The sequence below is a fragment of the Miniopterus schreibersii genome (assembly GCF_964146895.1).
Source record: "Miniopterus schreibersii genome assembly, chromosome: 15".
Taxonomy (NCBI): domain Eukaryota; kingdom Metazoa; phylum Chordata; class Mammalia; order Chiroptera; family Miniopteridae; genus Miniopterus; species Miniopterus schreibersii.
This window is the reverse complement of record NC_138115.1, coordinates 47,151,683-47,167,241: the sequence shown is the minus strand read 5'-3', so window position 1 is coordinate 47,167,241 and position 15,559 is coordinate 47,151,683. Positions and strand designations below refer to the sequence as shown.

The window sequence follows — 15,559 nt, the reverse complement described above, 5'->3', positions numbered from 1 at the left end:
GCAATAGAGGGTACAGATATTGAATTATAATGTTATACTTTTGAAATTTATAGGATGTTATTAACCAATGTTATCTCAATAAATTTCATTTTAGAAATTACCAACCGACCAACAAATAAATAAAAGCAAGGGCTGGGCCAATGGCTTTCAACCCTGGCCGCACATTGGAGTCATCTGGGGAGCCACAGAAACGCTGAGGACTGGGTCCGCTCTCAGGTGTTCGAGTTTACCTGGCTGGGGTGTGATTCCCCAGGTGACCCTGATGGGCAGCCAGGGTAAAACCCCAGCCCTCGGCCTCCACCCGCTTACTGGTTCCAGTCGCCTGTTTAGCCTACTCAGGCATCCTCCACACTGCGCTCCCGGACACCCCTGTCCCCTGTCCTTGGCTTTCATGGAGAGGTTACCATGGACTAGAGCTTCCCACGCAACCCGATGAGGTCAGCACTACTTCCATGTCCATTTGATAGGCAGAGAAGTATCTTGTCCTCGGTCACACAGCTGGTCAGCCACAGCATCAGGACCCACCTAGGCCTCTGTCCCTGGAACAAACCTCCCCCCCAGCAGATCATGGGTTTAAGAGGATGGCCTCTGGGGTCAGACAGACGTGGGACCCACCACTTGCTTTCTGTGTGACCTTGGCTGGCCACCTAGATCCTGTAGCATCAGGTCCCCCCTCTGTGAGATGGGGGTGATAAGAGTACCCACTTCTCAGGGCTATCAGAAGCATAAAATGAAATGACCCATATAAGCCACGCCACAGGAGAGGTTAGTGCTACTTCAACGCCACTTCCCATGGGCCCCTCTTCTTTGGCACCGGGCACAGGCTTCTGGATGGTAATTCATCTTTTCCGTGCTCACAACTCTTCCAGTGGAGAGAGACTTTCTTCAAGGCAGAAAGGTGCAAATATTAAATGCGTGTGAATGTGAATGTGATTTTTTAAATTTCTGGCCTCAGAAGGATTTCCTTTGCCCCACAGGGGCCAGCAGGGGAAGGTAAAAGATTCACCAGTGTTTGTCAACTGATGGAATTTATAGGTTAGTCGACGGAAAATAGGTGTGTTGGAAAGAGAACTGTCATATAAATATAAGTAGTTACGCTGCTGGAGTCGTTCATCCATCCACACACCCATCCCCCCCTTCATGGCCTTCTGTTCGAGCAGACCCCATGGAGTGACCGAGACAACTCATTCTGAGTCCACCAGACCCCAGGCCAGGCCGGCTCTGCTGCTTCTGTCCCTTGCAGTGGGGGTGAGAGGGTGGGGCAGGCATGGCTCCGTCTCCTGGAACTCATGTACTCGGGCAACGATTTTTACAGCCTCCACAACCCAAACTTTCCCAGTGTTAACACTGAAAGTCCCGCATCCCCTAAAACCCCTCAGTCCCAGACAAATGGAGATAGCTGGCCACCCACCTGCTGGTTTCTCTCATCCCCTTTGTGATTTGGGCTTACAAGCCCCCCATCCATCCCCCCACACCGGGACGGTGTTGTGCCTCCCACCAGGCTGGGGCTTGCGGGTCGTGATGGGTCCCCTGCCTGCTTCCCACTTGGCATTTCTCTGGGCACAGCCTGACGTCTTTCTCCTTCCATTTCGGTGCACTGTAGGTAGCCGAGGGAGTCTTTGTCCCAACAGGGGTAACAAGAGGAGTGTTCACAAAAGAACACACCGCTTCTGTCCCTCCCTGTCTCAAGGCCACGAGCACACTCTGCCTCAGCCGGCTCCCAACAACTCCACAAAAGTGGGGCTCTTTTCTTCCAGATGCCATTTCAGATGAAGCCAAATATTTTAAAACTAGACAAGCAACACCACAGCTAAGCGTGCTTGGACTAGAAGATAAACGTCTGGCAGATCTACGCAAATCCCTTGAGTCAGTGGGAGGTGTTTTCAGCGGCAAGTACAATGCGTGACTAAAGGGGGATGTCGCACCGGAGCTTCGCGCTCCTTGCATAAGAAGTCTGGAGGTGGGCAGCTGCTGATATTGATTCAGGGATTGGTGATGGCAGGCTCTGAATTGACATCAATGCCACTCCCTAGGTCCCCTCACATAAAAACACACACACAAAAAAACCGGCAGTAGTGACTCTAAACATCACGCCTTGTGCAGCTGAGCTCACAGGGAAAGAAGGTGGCCTAGAACAGGGCCTCTCTCCCTCCTTTGCCTCTGACCCAAGGGAAAAGCATCCCCAGAAGCCCCCTCTCCCCAGTGCATTTCCCTTCACATCTTACTGGCCAGAAGTGGGTCATACACCCATCCATAGGCTGGGGGCAGCGAGGAAACGGGATCACAGTCCTACAGCCACAAGGAACTTTGTTCTGCCAACTCCCCGAATGACCAAGGGAACAGGTGCTCCTCGAGAGCCCCCGGGAGTGAACAATTCTGCCAACACCTTGATGGTAGCCCATGAAACTCATGTCTGACTTCAGACCTGCAGAACTTTAAGACAAGACATTTGTGTTGTTTCAGCTGCTAAGTTTGAGGTCCCTTGTTACAGCAGCAATAGAGAATGAATACAGATGCTATGGCAACGGGCCCCTCCCTGCTTCAGAATATTCTGGTGCATGGCAACTGATGTCATAGAAAAGATTCCAGGAGAGCAGGCCATGGGAAAGGACTTACGAAGCTCTTGGGTGAAGGAAAAGGGGTTACTGAGAAGTAGCATCTAAAAAATCCAGGGAACTGAGTGGAGGGAGAGCAACTTTCCCATAGGAAAGGCCGAAGCAGCCACAGGGGCTCTTCCTCCCCTCCCCCGAGAAGGCACCAAGACCTGCAGACGGATTGGTGGACTGGTAAACAGGTACGTGGTGGGCAGGAACTAGGACAGGTGTGACAATACCCAGCCGCAGGTGATGCTCATCAGCAAATTCACTTACTGCTCATCTGAAGACAGTTCTGCTGGGAAGGGTAGGTTTCTGTTCATTTGTTCATTCCAGAGAGATTCCCTGAGCACCAGCTGTGGTCAGGGAATCCTATTTGAGGTGGTGAGTTCATCTGAGCTGAGACCATGACCAGAAAGAGCAAGCTATGTGGTAGCTGGGGGGAGTTGTGCTCCTGGCAGAAGAAACAGCATGTGCAAAGGACCTGCGGTGGGAATGAGACGGGGCTGTTCTAAAGCAAAACACGCAAGGTGAACTTGGTGGTGTGAAGGTGAGGGAGAGAGGTGTGAAATCGGGCTGGAGAGGTTCTCGGGGGCTAGGTCAGGAAGGGTCTTGTCGGCCAGGTTGAGGAGTTGGGATCTTATTTAAAGTACAAGGGGAGGTGGCATGACATGACCGTGATGGGATATGTATTTTTAAGGTCTTTCTAGTGCTGTGTGGAGAATGGGGAGAGGGGAGCAAGGGAGGAGTATGGGGTAAAGGGAGGTGCACAGTTAGGAAACCTCGACAGAAATCAGAGATGATGAGGACCTGGACTGGGGTGGTGTGGAGATGGCGAGAGGTGCATAGGCTTTGGAAGAACAGGGGACAGGGCCCTCGGTGAATCGTCCGCTGGGAAAGAGGGAGGGAGAGAGGACTCAGCATGCCTTTTATGAGCTGAGATGGGGACTGCCTTCTAGGAGACAGACGTTGCCTGAAAATATTGTTTGCTCTGTTGGGAAACGTAAGCCTAAACTTCTCTCAGATACATTGGGATTCGGTTATTAAGCTAAGGGCAGGGAGTGCACCAGGTCTCAGGAAAAACAAGTGTCCCCGGGAGATTGAATGCTTTGCATATTTAACTCATTTACTCTTTAAATCAATGCCATTAGGTGTTACTTTCACCTCTATTATAGGTGAGGAAATGGGCACCAAGAGACTGAGTGACTGCCTTAGATCATTCCTGGGATCACTAAGATCCCAGCCACTGAGGGGGAAAAGCTGGTTTTGGACCCAGGCAACCCGACTCGCAACTCTGAGCCTGTAAATGCCAGGCCGTCGTCCCAGTGTATTTGGTACACTGGTCATGCCTGGAGTGAACCATGAGGCTCGAGGGGAAAAACAAATGCTTGAAGTGCAGCTCTTCTAATTCATGAGTATACTTATTTATTTCCAACCTTTGCCCAAGTTAGACATTCAGGTCATTGGTTCTCAACAGGGGCCAATTCCGTCCCCCCAGGAGATGTTTGGCAGTGTCCAGACACTTTTGATAGTCACACCTGAGGGGGTGGAGTTACTGGCATCTAGAGGCCAGGTGTGCTCCCAAACAATCTCCAGTGCACAGGAGAGCCCCCAAAACAAAGAACCCCCCAGCCCCTGGGGTAGGTGAATACAGGCTGGAGGAGATGCATATATACCTGTGAAGAGCCACAAACAGGAGGGTGCAATTAATTGTCCAATTGATACATATTTATGCGGTGTCAGGGGCTGTGGGGCAGGCCAGGAAGGAGGTGTGATCCGATTTCCAATTGTACACTCTAGTCGGAGGGATGGGACATATTGGGACGATCACCGGTTAGGTGTTACGGAAATGATTCTGAGGACAATAAGGGCTCAGAGAGGGAATGTTCTCGAAGGATTGCATCAGGCTTCAAGGAGGTGGCACCTGGGGTGGACACCTCAAAACGGAGCAACATTTCGGTGGGAAAAGGCATGGTAGGGTCACGCTTTGGGAAGGAGCATGAGAGGTGACACTACGGTACGAATTAGCAGCAGCAGAAGTGTGGAGGGAGAGGTGTGGGGAGGCACAGGGAGGCACAGGGAGGCGGCCACGTGAAATTCAGTTGCCTGACTGGGTTCCTCCTGATGGAGGGGACCAGGATAAGGCCAGATCACGGAGAGCTTAGAAAACCGGGTATGGATTTGCTATGGTGAGGAACGGGGAGCTAGCGGCATTCTCAAAGTGACGTTTCGTACGTGCTTTGGGGACATTCTTCAGTCGCGGTAGAAAACGCCCTTGGAGGAGTCAGCCCGGATTAGTGGGGACCAGGAGGCTGGGCCGTGCCTTAGCTTGCAGCGGTGAGGGGGTCGAGGTGGCGACAGCAGAAATGGAGACCGATAAGCTCGAGTCAATTCTCTGAGCACCCCACAAGCGATCCGTTTATAGACAAGAAAGCAGAGGCACGGTGAGGCTAAGGGACGTGTCTGCTGTCGCTGATGATGACCCAGCTCGCCAGTGGCAGGTCTGGGCTGGGCCGGGGCTTGTCTCCTTGTGGGGACAGCAGCGGAAGCTCAGCGGCTGGGTCTGTGGAAAACCTGGCGACTAGGCTGTGAAAAGGGCGAGACCAGCACTCAGAGCACACCCGGGACAGAGGCCGCGGGGATCGCTCGGCGCAGCGGGGCTGTGCTCGAGCGTGGGGCCAGGACCAACGGCCTTCTGCTTTCTTCCTCTGTAGCCAAAGCGCCTTTAATCAACAGGCTGTGCTTCCACAAGAAAGGGGAAGGAAGGATGTTAGGGTCTGTAACTAACTTGAGAGAGGGCTGAGTGAGGCGAACCAAGAGGAAGTCGTTGGGTTTTGATGGAGGGAAAGTGTGTGTGTGTGTGTGAGAGAGAGAGAGAGGGGGGCCTTCAGAGGAGCAATTTCCTTAGGGGATGAGAGGCTAACGAGAGTGAGGCCTAGGTATCCGGGTGCAGGGCCTCGCAGGCAGAGAACTGGGGTGGGAAGCAGTGTCGTGGCGGAGCCAGGGGGCTCCCATTCCTCTGCACCCCGCCCCTCCTCACCCCCGTTGCTCTTCTTTCCCTCCAGAGGAACCGGTGTCCTGGGACCTGGGTAGAGTCACGTCTGTGACCCGCCCGCTCGCCTGGCTGCCGTTGCCCGCAGTGGGGGGGCCTGGAGAAGATGAAGGCGTCCGTGGTCCTCTCCCTCATTGGCTATCTGGTGGTCCCCGGCAGCGCTGATGTCTTGGGACGCTGCGTGGTGGCCAAGATGCTCCATGACGGAGGCCTGAGCAATTTTGAGGGCTACAGCCTTGAAAACTGTGAGTAGGCCCTCTCAGCCCCCTCCCTCCGCCTCCCCTCTCCCTCCGCCCCTTGCCCAGGCACCCCCAACTCCAGCCCCCTCTGAGCCACACACCCCACCCCTGCTCCGTCATAGGGGTGTGCCTGGCTTATTTCGAGAGCAAGTTCAACCCCGAGGCTGTCTACGAGAACAACCCTGGTTCCTACATGGGCTTCGGCCTCTTTCAGATTCGCGACCCTGACTGGTGCAACAAGGGGAAGAACCTCTGCCACGTGTCCTGCTCGGGTAGGTCCCCTCCCTCCGTCCCACAGAGGGCACTGGGGGCCACAGCGTTGAGCTCAGAGTCTGCCTTCCTAGGGGCCGGAGTTGACAAGTTTGGGGCGGGAAGGAGGAGGGCTTGGCAGGGGCTGGGCTGAACCAAATCCAAGGTGGGGCCCTCTGGGGAGGGACACAGGCAGAAAGGGCAGCCGTGAGCCAGGCCCGGGGGAGGCCCACACCCAGATACGCAGAGACGGGGTGGCGATGTCGAGAGGAGGCTGGCAGGACGCTGTAGGCCTGCCAGCCGCGGGCCTGAAGGGTGACACGGAATCACACGGGAGCCTCTCTAACGGCAGCACCTGGTGCCTTCTCTCGCTCTGATTCGGCGGCCACATGGTGATATCGTTCCTCTTCGTTTTCTCCACAGCTTTGCTGAATCCAAATTTAAATAAGACCATCGAATGTGCCAAGACAATTGTTAAAGGAAAACAAGGAATGGGAGCATGGTGAGTGGTGCATCTTTAAATATTCTGTATCAATGACTTTTACCCATTTCGTCGTGATCTTGGTCTAGTTTTGGCTGCACATCCACAGGCTCAAACTAGTGGGATCCCAGTCAGCAAGGTAGCAGAACCACACCATTGAGTCCTACAGCCCCAAGGCCACAGAAGGAAGGAAACAGCTATCAGTCAAATTGCCTGAAGTTGAGTCCCCCCCCACACACACCTCACATCTTGTGTAGGGTTCTACAGGACGCCGGAATGAGGACCTTTGAAATAAATCTCTGTGCATATCTCTGATTATTTCTCTCATCTATGTTCCCCCAAGGGTTTTTGAATCCTTTCAAAGATCCCTGGTGCATGTGGTGAGTGACTCTTCAGCAAGCTTGCACCAATTTACACTAATACTAATAGTTTAGTAAAATGCCCAGGTTACTACACTCTCACCAATTACAAAACCTTTGCCACTGGGAAGGTGAATAACAAGTTTGCCTTATCTTCTTTTGCATTTTATGATATCCCATTGGGGTGTTTTCTGTTGTGTTATCTGTCTTTTTTCTTATTAATTTGTCAGGAGTGATTTAAATTCTGGCCGCAGTGCTAGAATTGATCCTGGATCTGTGCTTTTCCGGGCTTCAGCTTTCAAACAGATGGGGATGGTTTGCTTAGAGGATCTACGCTCTGGCCTTATAGAAGGCAACTGGAGGATTCTGTCCTGTCCTCCTGTGGGGCAGACTCAGGTCGGGGTGTCTGAGCAGGTCACCCAGTGGAGCAGGTGGGCTGGTCACTAGCGGAAGCCTGAGTGGTGGTCCTTACCATAAGCCCCAGGCCCTGGACGCGGTGGAGACCCCGTCCAGCATCTGGCCACATGAGATGTGCCCATCTCAGAGGTCAGGGCTTTTGTTTTTTGCTTTTTTGCCTTTTTCTGTCTCTTTGGGAGCTAAGTTCAGCCAGAGGTTTTTGTCTTTTTCTTGCTACTCTCTATCCCCAGCATCTAGCTCGATGCCGGGCACATAATAGCTGCCCCCTAAATGCTTCTAGAAAGACCAAGGCTGCACTTGGAGCCGTTATCCAGGAGGCATTTTTAAGATTTTTTACTTTTTAATTTATTATTTCTAAAAATAAACTAATATGTACATATTTAAAATTGAAAAATAAAAGAAACTTCTTATCAGCCTCCTGAGGGTCACCTCTGTTGCCATGTCTCGTAAACCAAAGAAAAATGTGTACAGATACTTCGAAATACAGGCGGGACTCCAGTGTGCACACTGACCGTCACCCAGCCTTTTTTCACTTATTAATGGAGCTTGTGAAGCCTGGTGAGTCTCTACCCAGGAGTCTCTGCCGTCCCTGGGCCCCGGCTGTGCCGATGCTGCAGGGGCTCATCTGCCGGTCCCCTACTGATGAGCAGTTAGGTTGCTTCCATTTTTGTTCCTGCTGCTGTTTCAAACAAGTCCACATGATCATCTAGCTCTTACATTTTTATGTTCTTTCCAGTGTGTCCTAAGGAAATCCCTTGCAGAAGATTTGCTGGGGCCATTCGGCGCATTGAAACGCTGGAGACAGATTGTTACACAGGCATTCAGAGAGGGGGGACCTCCAGCCACGCTGCGTGAGGGGCCTGCGTTCCCCCGGCTCATTAGCATGGATCATTACCACTTGTGTGGTTTTTGGAAATTGTGACTTGTGTAATATCATTCTGTTTTGCTTTGCATCTTTAAACTACACAGTAAGCCCTGGCCAGTTTGGCTCAGTGGTTAGAGCATCGGCCCTCAGACTGAAGGGTCCCAGGTTTGATTCTGGCCAGGGGCACATACCTCAGTTGCAGGTTCCATCCCTGCCCTGGTCAGGGCCTGTGGGGGACACAACCAATTTACATTTTCAGGGAATCAAATCCCTGAATCTTTTTTTTTGGTGTGGCTTCTGAGTTTTTATGAAATCTCCTCCTTAGGAAGGTTTTCCATGCTCCAAGGTTATAAAGAAATGAAGCTGTGTTCTCCTCTGTGTTAAAACAGTGCCTGGCACAAACTAAATCTTATACTAAGCTTTTGTTCATGCCATTACAAAATAGAATTTTCATGGTTTCATGTTTTTATTCTTAAATTTTCGGCCTTCTTGGAATTTATTTTGGTATAAAAAGTGAGGCAGGGACCCCGCTTTATGTTTTTCAAATGGATCGTCGGTGGTCTCAACACCACTTACTCATCAACCCATTTTCCTCACTGACTTGATTATGTCTTAGAGTGGGAGTCCCCTTATTACTGTTAATTGTCTTCTGAGTAGTTAAAGTATCTTTCATACCTCATCTTGGCTTTCCAATTAATTCGGAAGCGTGGCTGGCTCTCTAGAGTAAGGACTAATGAGCTGAGATCATCTTCACTGCATAGCCCTAAGTAGAGAGATGCCGCCGGCCAGGCTGACCACGGCCTTCTGACTTGTTCAGAATTCCCAGTACAGTGAGCTCTTGTTGAGCTAATAAGCAGCGATGTCTTTTCCAAAGCTCAGGTCAGTGGCTCTGCAGAGCTGGGGCAGACAGGAAGGGAGGAGACCAAGAGCCCCCTCTTCAACTGTGGGACCAAGGACCCTGGAAGACTCCTGGAGGCCTGCCTGGCAGAATTTCTAATGGCCTGCAGCTGGCCTGGTGACTCCCACAGCTTCTAGGTTGGGAGAGGAGGACCTGGGGTCCGGCTGCTGACACAGGGGCTGGGAATAGGGGGATCACTCTTAGGGGTGCCAGGAGAGAGGTTAGGGAAGCTCAGTTCAGCTGACCTGGTAGGTTGAGGAGCCGCAAGGAGTTTTGGAGGATGGGGTGAAGCAGGTGCATGGAAAGGCGGACGAGGGCCTGCCCAGGGCACAAGGTTTGCATTTCAGATCTAGGGTCTGCCAAATGCTCACCGTATGACCCTGGGCCAGTCCCAGAACTCTGATGCTCACTTTGGAGAAGTTGAAAATACCAGCCTTGCAGGGTTGGGGAGAATCTTGCAGTTCCCAGTTCTGCTTCCCCATCTCGCGGTGTGGGATTTACGGAAAGAGGTGTGTTCGTTTGGGGGGTGGAGGGTGGGGGTGAGCCTGAGGACGGAGGGAGCACCAGCATTCACGTTAGGGTGTGGTCGAGGCAGCAGGAGACACACTTGAGATGCACGAGAGCCTCGAGGAATGTGCCCCCAGCAGGGAGGCCGTGCTCCATGACCCAGGGACCAGGCCGGGGTGAAAGGGGCCAGTGAGGCCGGGTCCCCCGAGATCCTGAGCTCTGACGCCCCGGGTTTCCCCTCCACAGGCCCTCCTGGACCAGGAACTGCCAGTACGCCAACACTCTGGCACGGTGGTTGGACGGATGCCACCTGTAGCCCCCGGGCGGCCCTTGCAACACTCCTCGTTGCATCTTCTGAATGAAGACTCTTTCCTGGGTGCGGCCCTCGCTCGGTCTTGCTGATGATCTCGCCTGCGACAGCTCCAGATGGAAAGGGCCGACCGTTTCCTTCATTCAGGGATGCAGGATACAGAATAAAGCAGCTACTTACTCAACCTGGGCCAGCGGTCTCCACTTGTATAATTACATCGTGGTCGTCACTATGATAACCGTCACTTACTATTATTATGATTTATTATCACCTAATCTCAGGTGGGAGGTTTGAACGATCTAGAACACAAGGTGTGTCTGTGGCTGTTAAACAGGGGAAGGAAGAAAAGAGACAGTGGAAGGAAAGGGAGTCAAAGAAGAGCAGAGGAGGGGCCTCGGGTCCCGCGCGTGTCCACGAGAGACACATGGGTGGGTGGGCGGAGGCCACAGGATCCCCTTTGCAGGCCTGTGGAGAGAATCCAGCAGCAGTTGCTCTTTCTTACAAAGAGTTAAGTTTTTAAAAGTTGTCAATAACACATGACTGCACTAGAGAGGCTGTGAAAGGTACAGAAACATAAAAAAGGAGCATTGCCTGTGCCCAGGGCCCCCGAGGACAGCGCTGCTGTGCTTTGGCGGCCTTCCTTTTCCGTCCCTTTTTCTACAGACGGGGTTTTTTTTCATTTTCAGCAGTGCTGTCATCATGCCACAGACAGAGTTTAACCTCTCTTTTTAGAAAGAAAAAAGCATAGTAGTACGTTGTTCCCTCACATGTATTTTGATTTTTAAGCAGACGGGTTTATTTCCAAAGCCGGGAGGCTCACGGGACCTTGCCCGGGGGGAGGGAGCAGCAGGTGTCAGCTCACCTGCCCGAGGGGCACGTGGGAGCAGCGGCACCTGCTCACCTGCCGCCAGGAGCCAGGGCACCTGCGGGAAGCGGGGCTGTGCCGGGGTTTGGAGAGCGGGGTCCTTAAGCGCTCAGCCCCGCACAGGAGGGTACAGGAGGGAAGGGCTGGAGGGCTCGGGAGGGCTCCGGGAGGGCTCGTCTATGGCGTGCGCTTCCCCACGGTGTTCGAGACCCTTCGGAACGAACCCTTCGTGCCGGTTAATATTCCACTGTGTGAATATTAGCTCACGTTGTGTGTTACGGACTTTCCCCCACACTGTCAGATGTTTAGAAACCACTACAGAGTGCGCTGTAGTGTCTGCCTGCTTGTGGCTGCCCTCTCTCCACTTTTTACACTTTTAAAAAATTACACAAAAGCCTACATCGGGTCATGAAAACTTGGAGAGTGCAGGTCGTCATGAAGAAAGAAGGCAAAGACGCCCGCCACCGCCTCCGGGAAACAGGTGCGCGGAGCCCTCGCAGGGACGCAGGGATGGCCGGGGCAGTCCCGTGCGCGCTCCTGTGGGTGACACCCGGCTGCCGCTGGGCAGCCAGGTTAGCAGCATGGTTGCTTCAGTTAATGTTTCGTGGTCGTAACAGTTTCAGGCCTGTGACAGGGATCCCAGTGCCGCTTCTCATGGCTGCGTGGCATCCCTTTACGCGGACAGACTCTAACGTTGTACGTAACCCTCTGTTGGTCTCTTCAATCCACACAAAAAGTCACCGACACGAGTGCGTCGTGGCCGCCAGGTCAGCCCTTCTTTTGGTTTGACTTTTGCAAGAGTTTCAGGGGCAGAACTTTGACTCCGGTTCAGGACCACGGATCGGCGTCACCAGTTGGTTTCGTGTGGTTTCCCGCCTTCTCTAGAGAAAAAGTTATTCGAGTCCCAACCACACAGCGTGAATTGGACAGTAAAGCGCTGCTGGGGGTGGCACTTGCTGTCGAGGTCCCTGATTGAGCTGGGAAGCCCACGCTGTTTCCCAAAGTGACAATGCCCCTGACCTTGCCCAGCCTTAGCCGACATCAAGGGCGACCCGCAATGGGGGTGAGCGCCGTCTCCTCGGGCGCCCGCCGGGCCTGCTGCCGCCTCCTTCCAGCCCATTACTTCTGCCGCACTCATTGCATGTCCTCTAATGGCCACTTCTGTCAACATGGGCTTGAGGACAAAGCAAATGTTAGTGTATTGATTGGAGCAGCCTCTCTAGGGTTTCCCGACATCATCTCCTGGCTTGGTGCTCCCCACCCCACTGATAACGGGCATTACGGCAAGTGCTCGCTCTGGGCCCGATCTCCCGTCTGGGGTACAAAATTATCAAAGCGAGATTAAGAAATCTCAGTAACAAGGACTCCTGTTACTGTTACTTCTATCACCAGCAGCTACCGTATTAACTCCAATTTTACAGATATTACGCGTTTAGGCCTTTACATACAATATTTTCAAACCTTGAAAAACCTTGCAAGGTAGGTATGAATTATAGCCATATCACAGGTGGAGAAACTGAGGCTCGGCAGGACTTAGAAACTTGGCTTTACTCCAGTCGGATGAGTGAGGGAGATGGGATTGAAATCTCCACAACACCGATAGCTCCTCCACACAGCCCCCTCCAAGCCCTGGGACTATCTTGGTGCTAATTCTCTATTCTATCCATTGGCTGGAAAATCAGGTCTCCAGCTTTTGAATTCAGGCTTTGCATTGAATAGGTTTTCGGCAAGTAGCACCAGACATTGGGTTATTGTCCTAGTGCCCAATTCAAAGACTGGAACATTGGGACTGTAAGAGAGAAAGTAACTTTTTCAACTACACAAAATTAATCAATAGAGAAGGCAAAGTGGTGACCAGAACTCAGCCCCCAGAAGGCTTCTCCCACTGGGTGTTTTAAAGGCAAATGTAAATAACAGTTCCTGTGACTATTTCTTCAGGCAGAGGCAGATTTATTTCTGTAGAATTTTATATTCTACAGTGATTTGCACCCAGTGAAATGGGACCTGGCAAAGAAGTCAGTAAATCAATCCTTAAGCTTCCCCATGAGCCTTGGCCTTTAAAGTACTTGTAATTTTGGGTCACTTTTTGTCATTTCAGTTAGATTTTCTTTCCAGAAACTTGTAATTTATTATCCCAGCAATATGTTCTGGCTTCTTTCAGATGCACTGTCATTTCAATGTTGTTTTTCATTTTTTTTTTTTTTGGCTTCTTTCAAAGTTCAGAATCATACGTCATTTTTAAGCCTGATTTCAATCACTCTATACTGCCCGCAAAGAATGGAGCTGAGCTCTTCTTTCCTTCATTATTTTTAAATGAAATTCTTAAATAACCCCTTGGTTTAGTTAATTCTTTTAAAAACTTTCTTTAGATGAATTAATAAAGATTTAAATAATGAAATCTGGCAGACAAATTCCAGATTTTATCTAGGTCTTGGAGTAGGTACTTATAAAGAAGGTCAAGGACAGGAAATGTCCAACACTGGTTACTGTATCAGTTAGCTCTTGCCACAGTAATGCTGCATAACAAACTATCCAGACTTCAATGGGCTCCAACAATAAGCACTGATTTTTCTCTCTTCTGCCTACAGGTTATCTGGAGGTCCTGGGATCTAAGCTGGGCTCAGCAGGACTTGGCTAGGGTTCACAGTTAGGTTTAATATTGCTCCATTAAATTTTCCATTTTTCTGGGACCACTGAGCTACCCTTGGGAGCTCTTCTTATGGCAGAAAAAGGCCCAGCCTCACAAGCATATTTCAAGCCTTTGCTCAAGTCACATCTGCTAACATCCCATTGACCATAGCCAATAGCATGGCCAAATACAAAGTTGAAGAGCAGAGAATTACACACCAACCATGGGCCAAAATAAGTCACATGACCTAGCCCAACATCGTGGAGCAGGGCAGTACACCCCTCCACGGAGGTGTGGAGGCGCAAGTGAATATTTGCCGAAGAGTCATCTTCGACCGATGCTCTCCAGAAGCTCCATGAAAGGTAAATCCTATAGTGAATGGAAGTTACATTGTGTCACTTTCCAGTCCCAGGCCTTAAGAAACTGGCAGATTATACTTTCTTTTTCATGGGGGCCCAGCCGCCATGTTGAAGGGAAGCCCAAGCTGCCCATCGAGAGGCCCAGGCGGAGAGGAACCCGCAACCAGAACCATCTTACCAGCAACGTGACTGAGCCTCTTGGGAAGCAGATCCTCCTGCTTCAATCCAGCTGCCCCAGCCGATGCCACGTGGAGCAGAGACAAGCTGTCTCTACTGAGCCTGGCCCAGATTGCAGATTTGTGAGCAAAATAAATGATTGCTGTTGGTGTGAGTTGCTCGGTTTGGAGCGGCTCAATAGGCAACAATAGATGAATGGAGTAGCCAGCTGGAAGAGTTTGGTTTTTTTCTGTGGGTTACAACCAGAAAGGGCAGTAGCAGAGAAATTAAACACTTAGATCTGGGCTCAGGTTGTCCTGGTCCAAATCTCACTTTGCCACTTGCTAGGTATGACTCTTGAGCAAGTTGTGACATCTCTCTGCACTTCAATTTTCTCACTTGTCAAATGAGGAGAAACAGAAAAATAGTGCTTTTCATCAGGTTGCTGTGAGAATTAAGTGAGATTGTGTGTGCAACGTATTTAGCATAGTTACGGACAGTGAGCCCCGAGTTTGCACGTGCTGGCCACTCTCATCAATGCACAGATGGGCTTCTGCAATAGGCTATGAGGTACAGAGCTGCAGACTTGGAACTAGCTGAGCTGAGCTGGGGTGGGAAGAAGTGAGGGTCCCCTGACTCCAGTATGGGATGCTGGCAGGCCGTTTACATACCGGGACAAACACAGTCCATTAAACTACCTCTCATTGTCAACCCGGAGCAGCCCATGTGGCCCAGGGTGAAGCACTTGGGGCAGATCAGCAAAATACCAGAGCATTTCAGGGGCTGAAGATCATCTAAAGACCTTTGTACTGGCTCAAGAAAGGGACAAGCTCCAGGTAAGCTGGCTTGGCCACCTGAAAACAGACTGACAGCAACAGAACAGATATACAACTTTGGCAACAGATACATGACTTGCTGCTGATGCCTTGAGGCCACTGGGTCAAATAACCTGGCCTTGATAAATTTCAGAGGCCACATTCTCTGCTGCCCTTGAATGAATGTCCCAATGAATACTACAGAGCCCTGGATTAGAGATGCCTTGGGGAAGCCTGAGGAGACTGGCTGCTGACTTTGCACCTGTCCCAGGGTGGGACCCTGCACTCCTGGGAACAGCTCACAAATCCCGCATGGATGAGCCCTCATTGGTTTTGTCTACACTGCATGTTTCCACCCCTTTGACCATTCCTGAGAGATCCAGGGGAGAACCTAGTCTTGGCTGAGTCCATCACATTCTCTGTCCTTGAACTGAAGGACCTAGATCTTGGGTTGCTGAGTCATGGTCATGTCAGAACACCAGACAGGCAGACAGCAAACCTGCTGCTGAGCCCACAGACCTGCCCCTGGCTCCCGCCCTTCTCTGACTTTGGGGTGGCTTTCCTTTTTACTCTGTGGGAATCCGGCATATGACACAGCAAGTACTAATTTTTGTTTAAGTTAGCCAGAATGGGCTCCTCTTGTTGGCCACCCTAAGAAACTTGATATAATGGAGATTAAAACAAAACAGCAAATGATTGCCTAGCCAGTGTGGCTCAGTGGTTGAGCATTGACCTAGGGATCCAGGAGATCACGGTTTGATTCC

General features: G+C 51.3%; 1 protein-coding gene across 1 annotated transcript; it reads left to right on the top strand.

Annotated features, from left to right (window-relative positions):
• Nucleotides 1–2,055: 2,055 nt before the first annotated feature.
• LYZL4 (lysozyme like 4) lies at nt 2,056–10,160 on the top strand. The gene is made up of 5 exons (XM_081159514.1): nt 2,056–2,794; nt 5,660–5,891; nt 6,008–6,157; nt 6,558–6,636; nt 9,908–10,160. The coding sequence occupies exons 2-5, from the start codon at nt 5,753–5,755 to the stop codon at nt 9,975–9,977; spliced, it is 438 nt and encodes a 145-aa protein (XP_081015640.1). The 5' UTR covers nt 2,056–2,794; nt 5,660–5,752; the 3' UTR covers nt 9,978–10,160.
• Nucleotides 10,161–15,559: the final 5,399 nt, after the last annotated feature.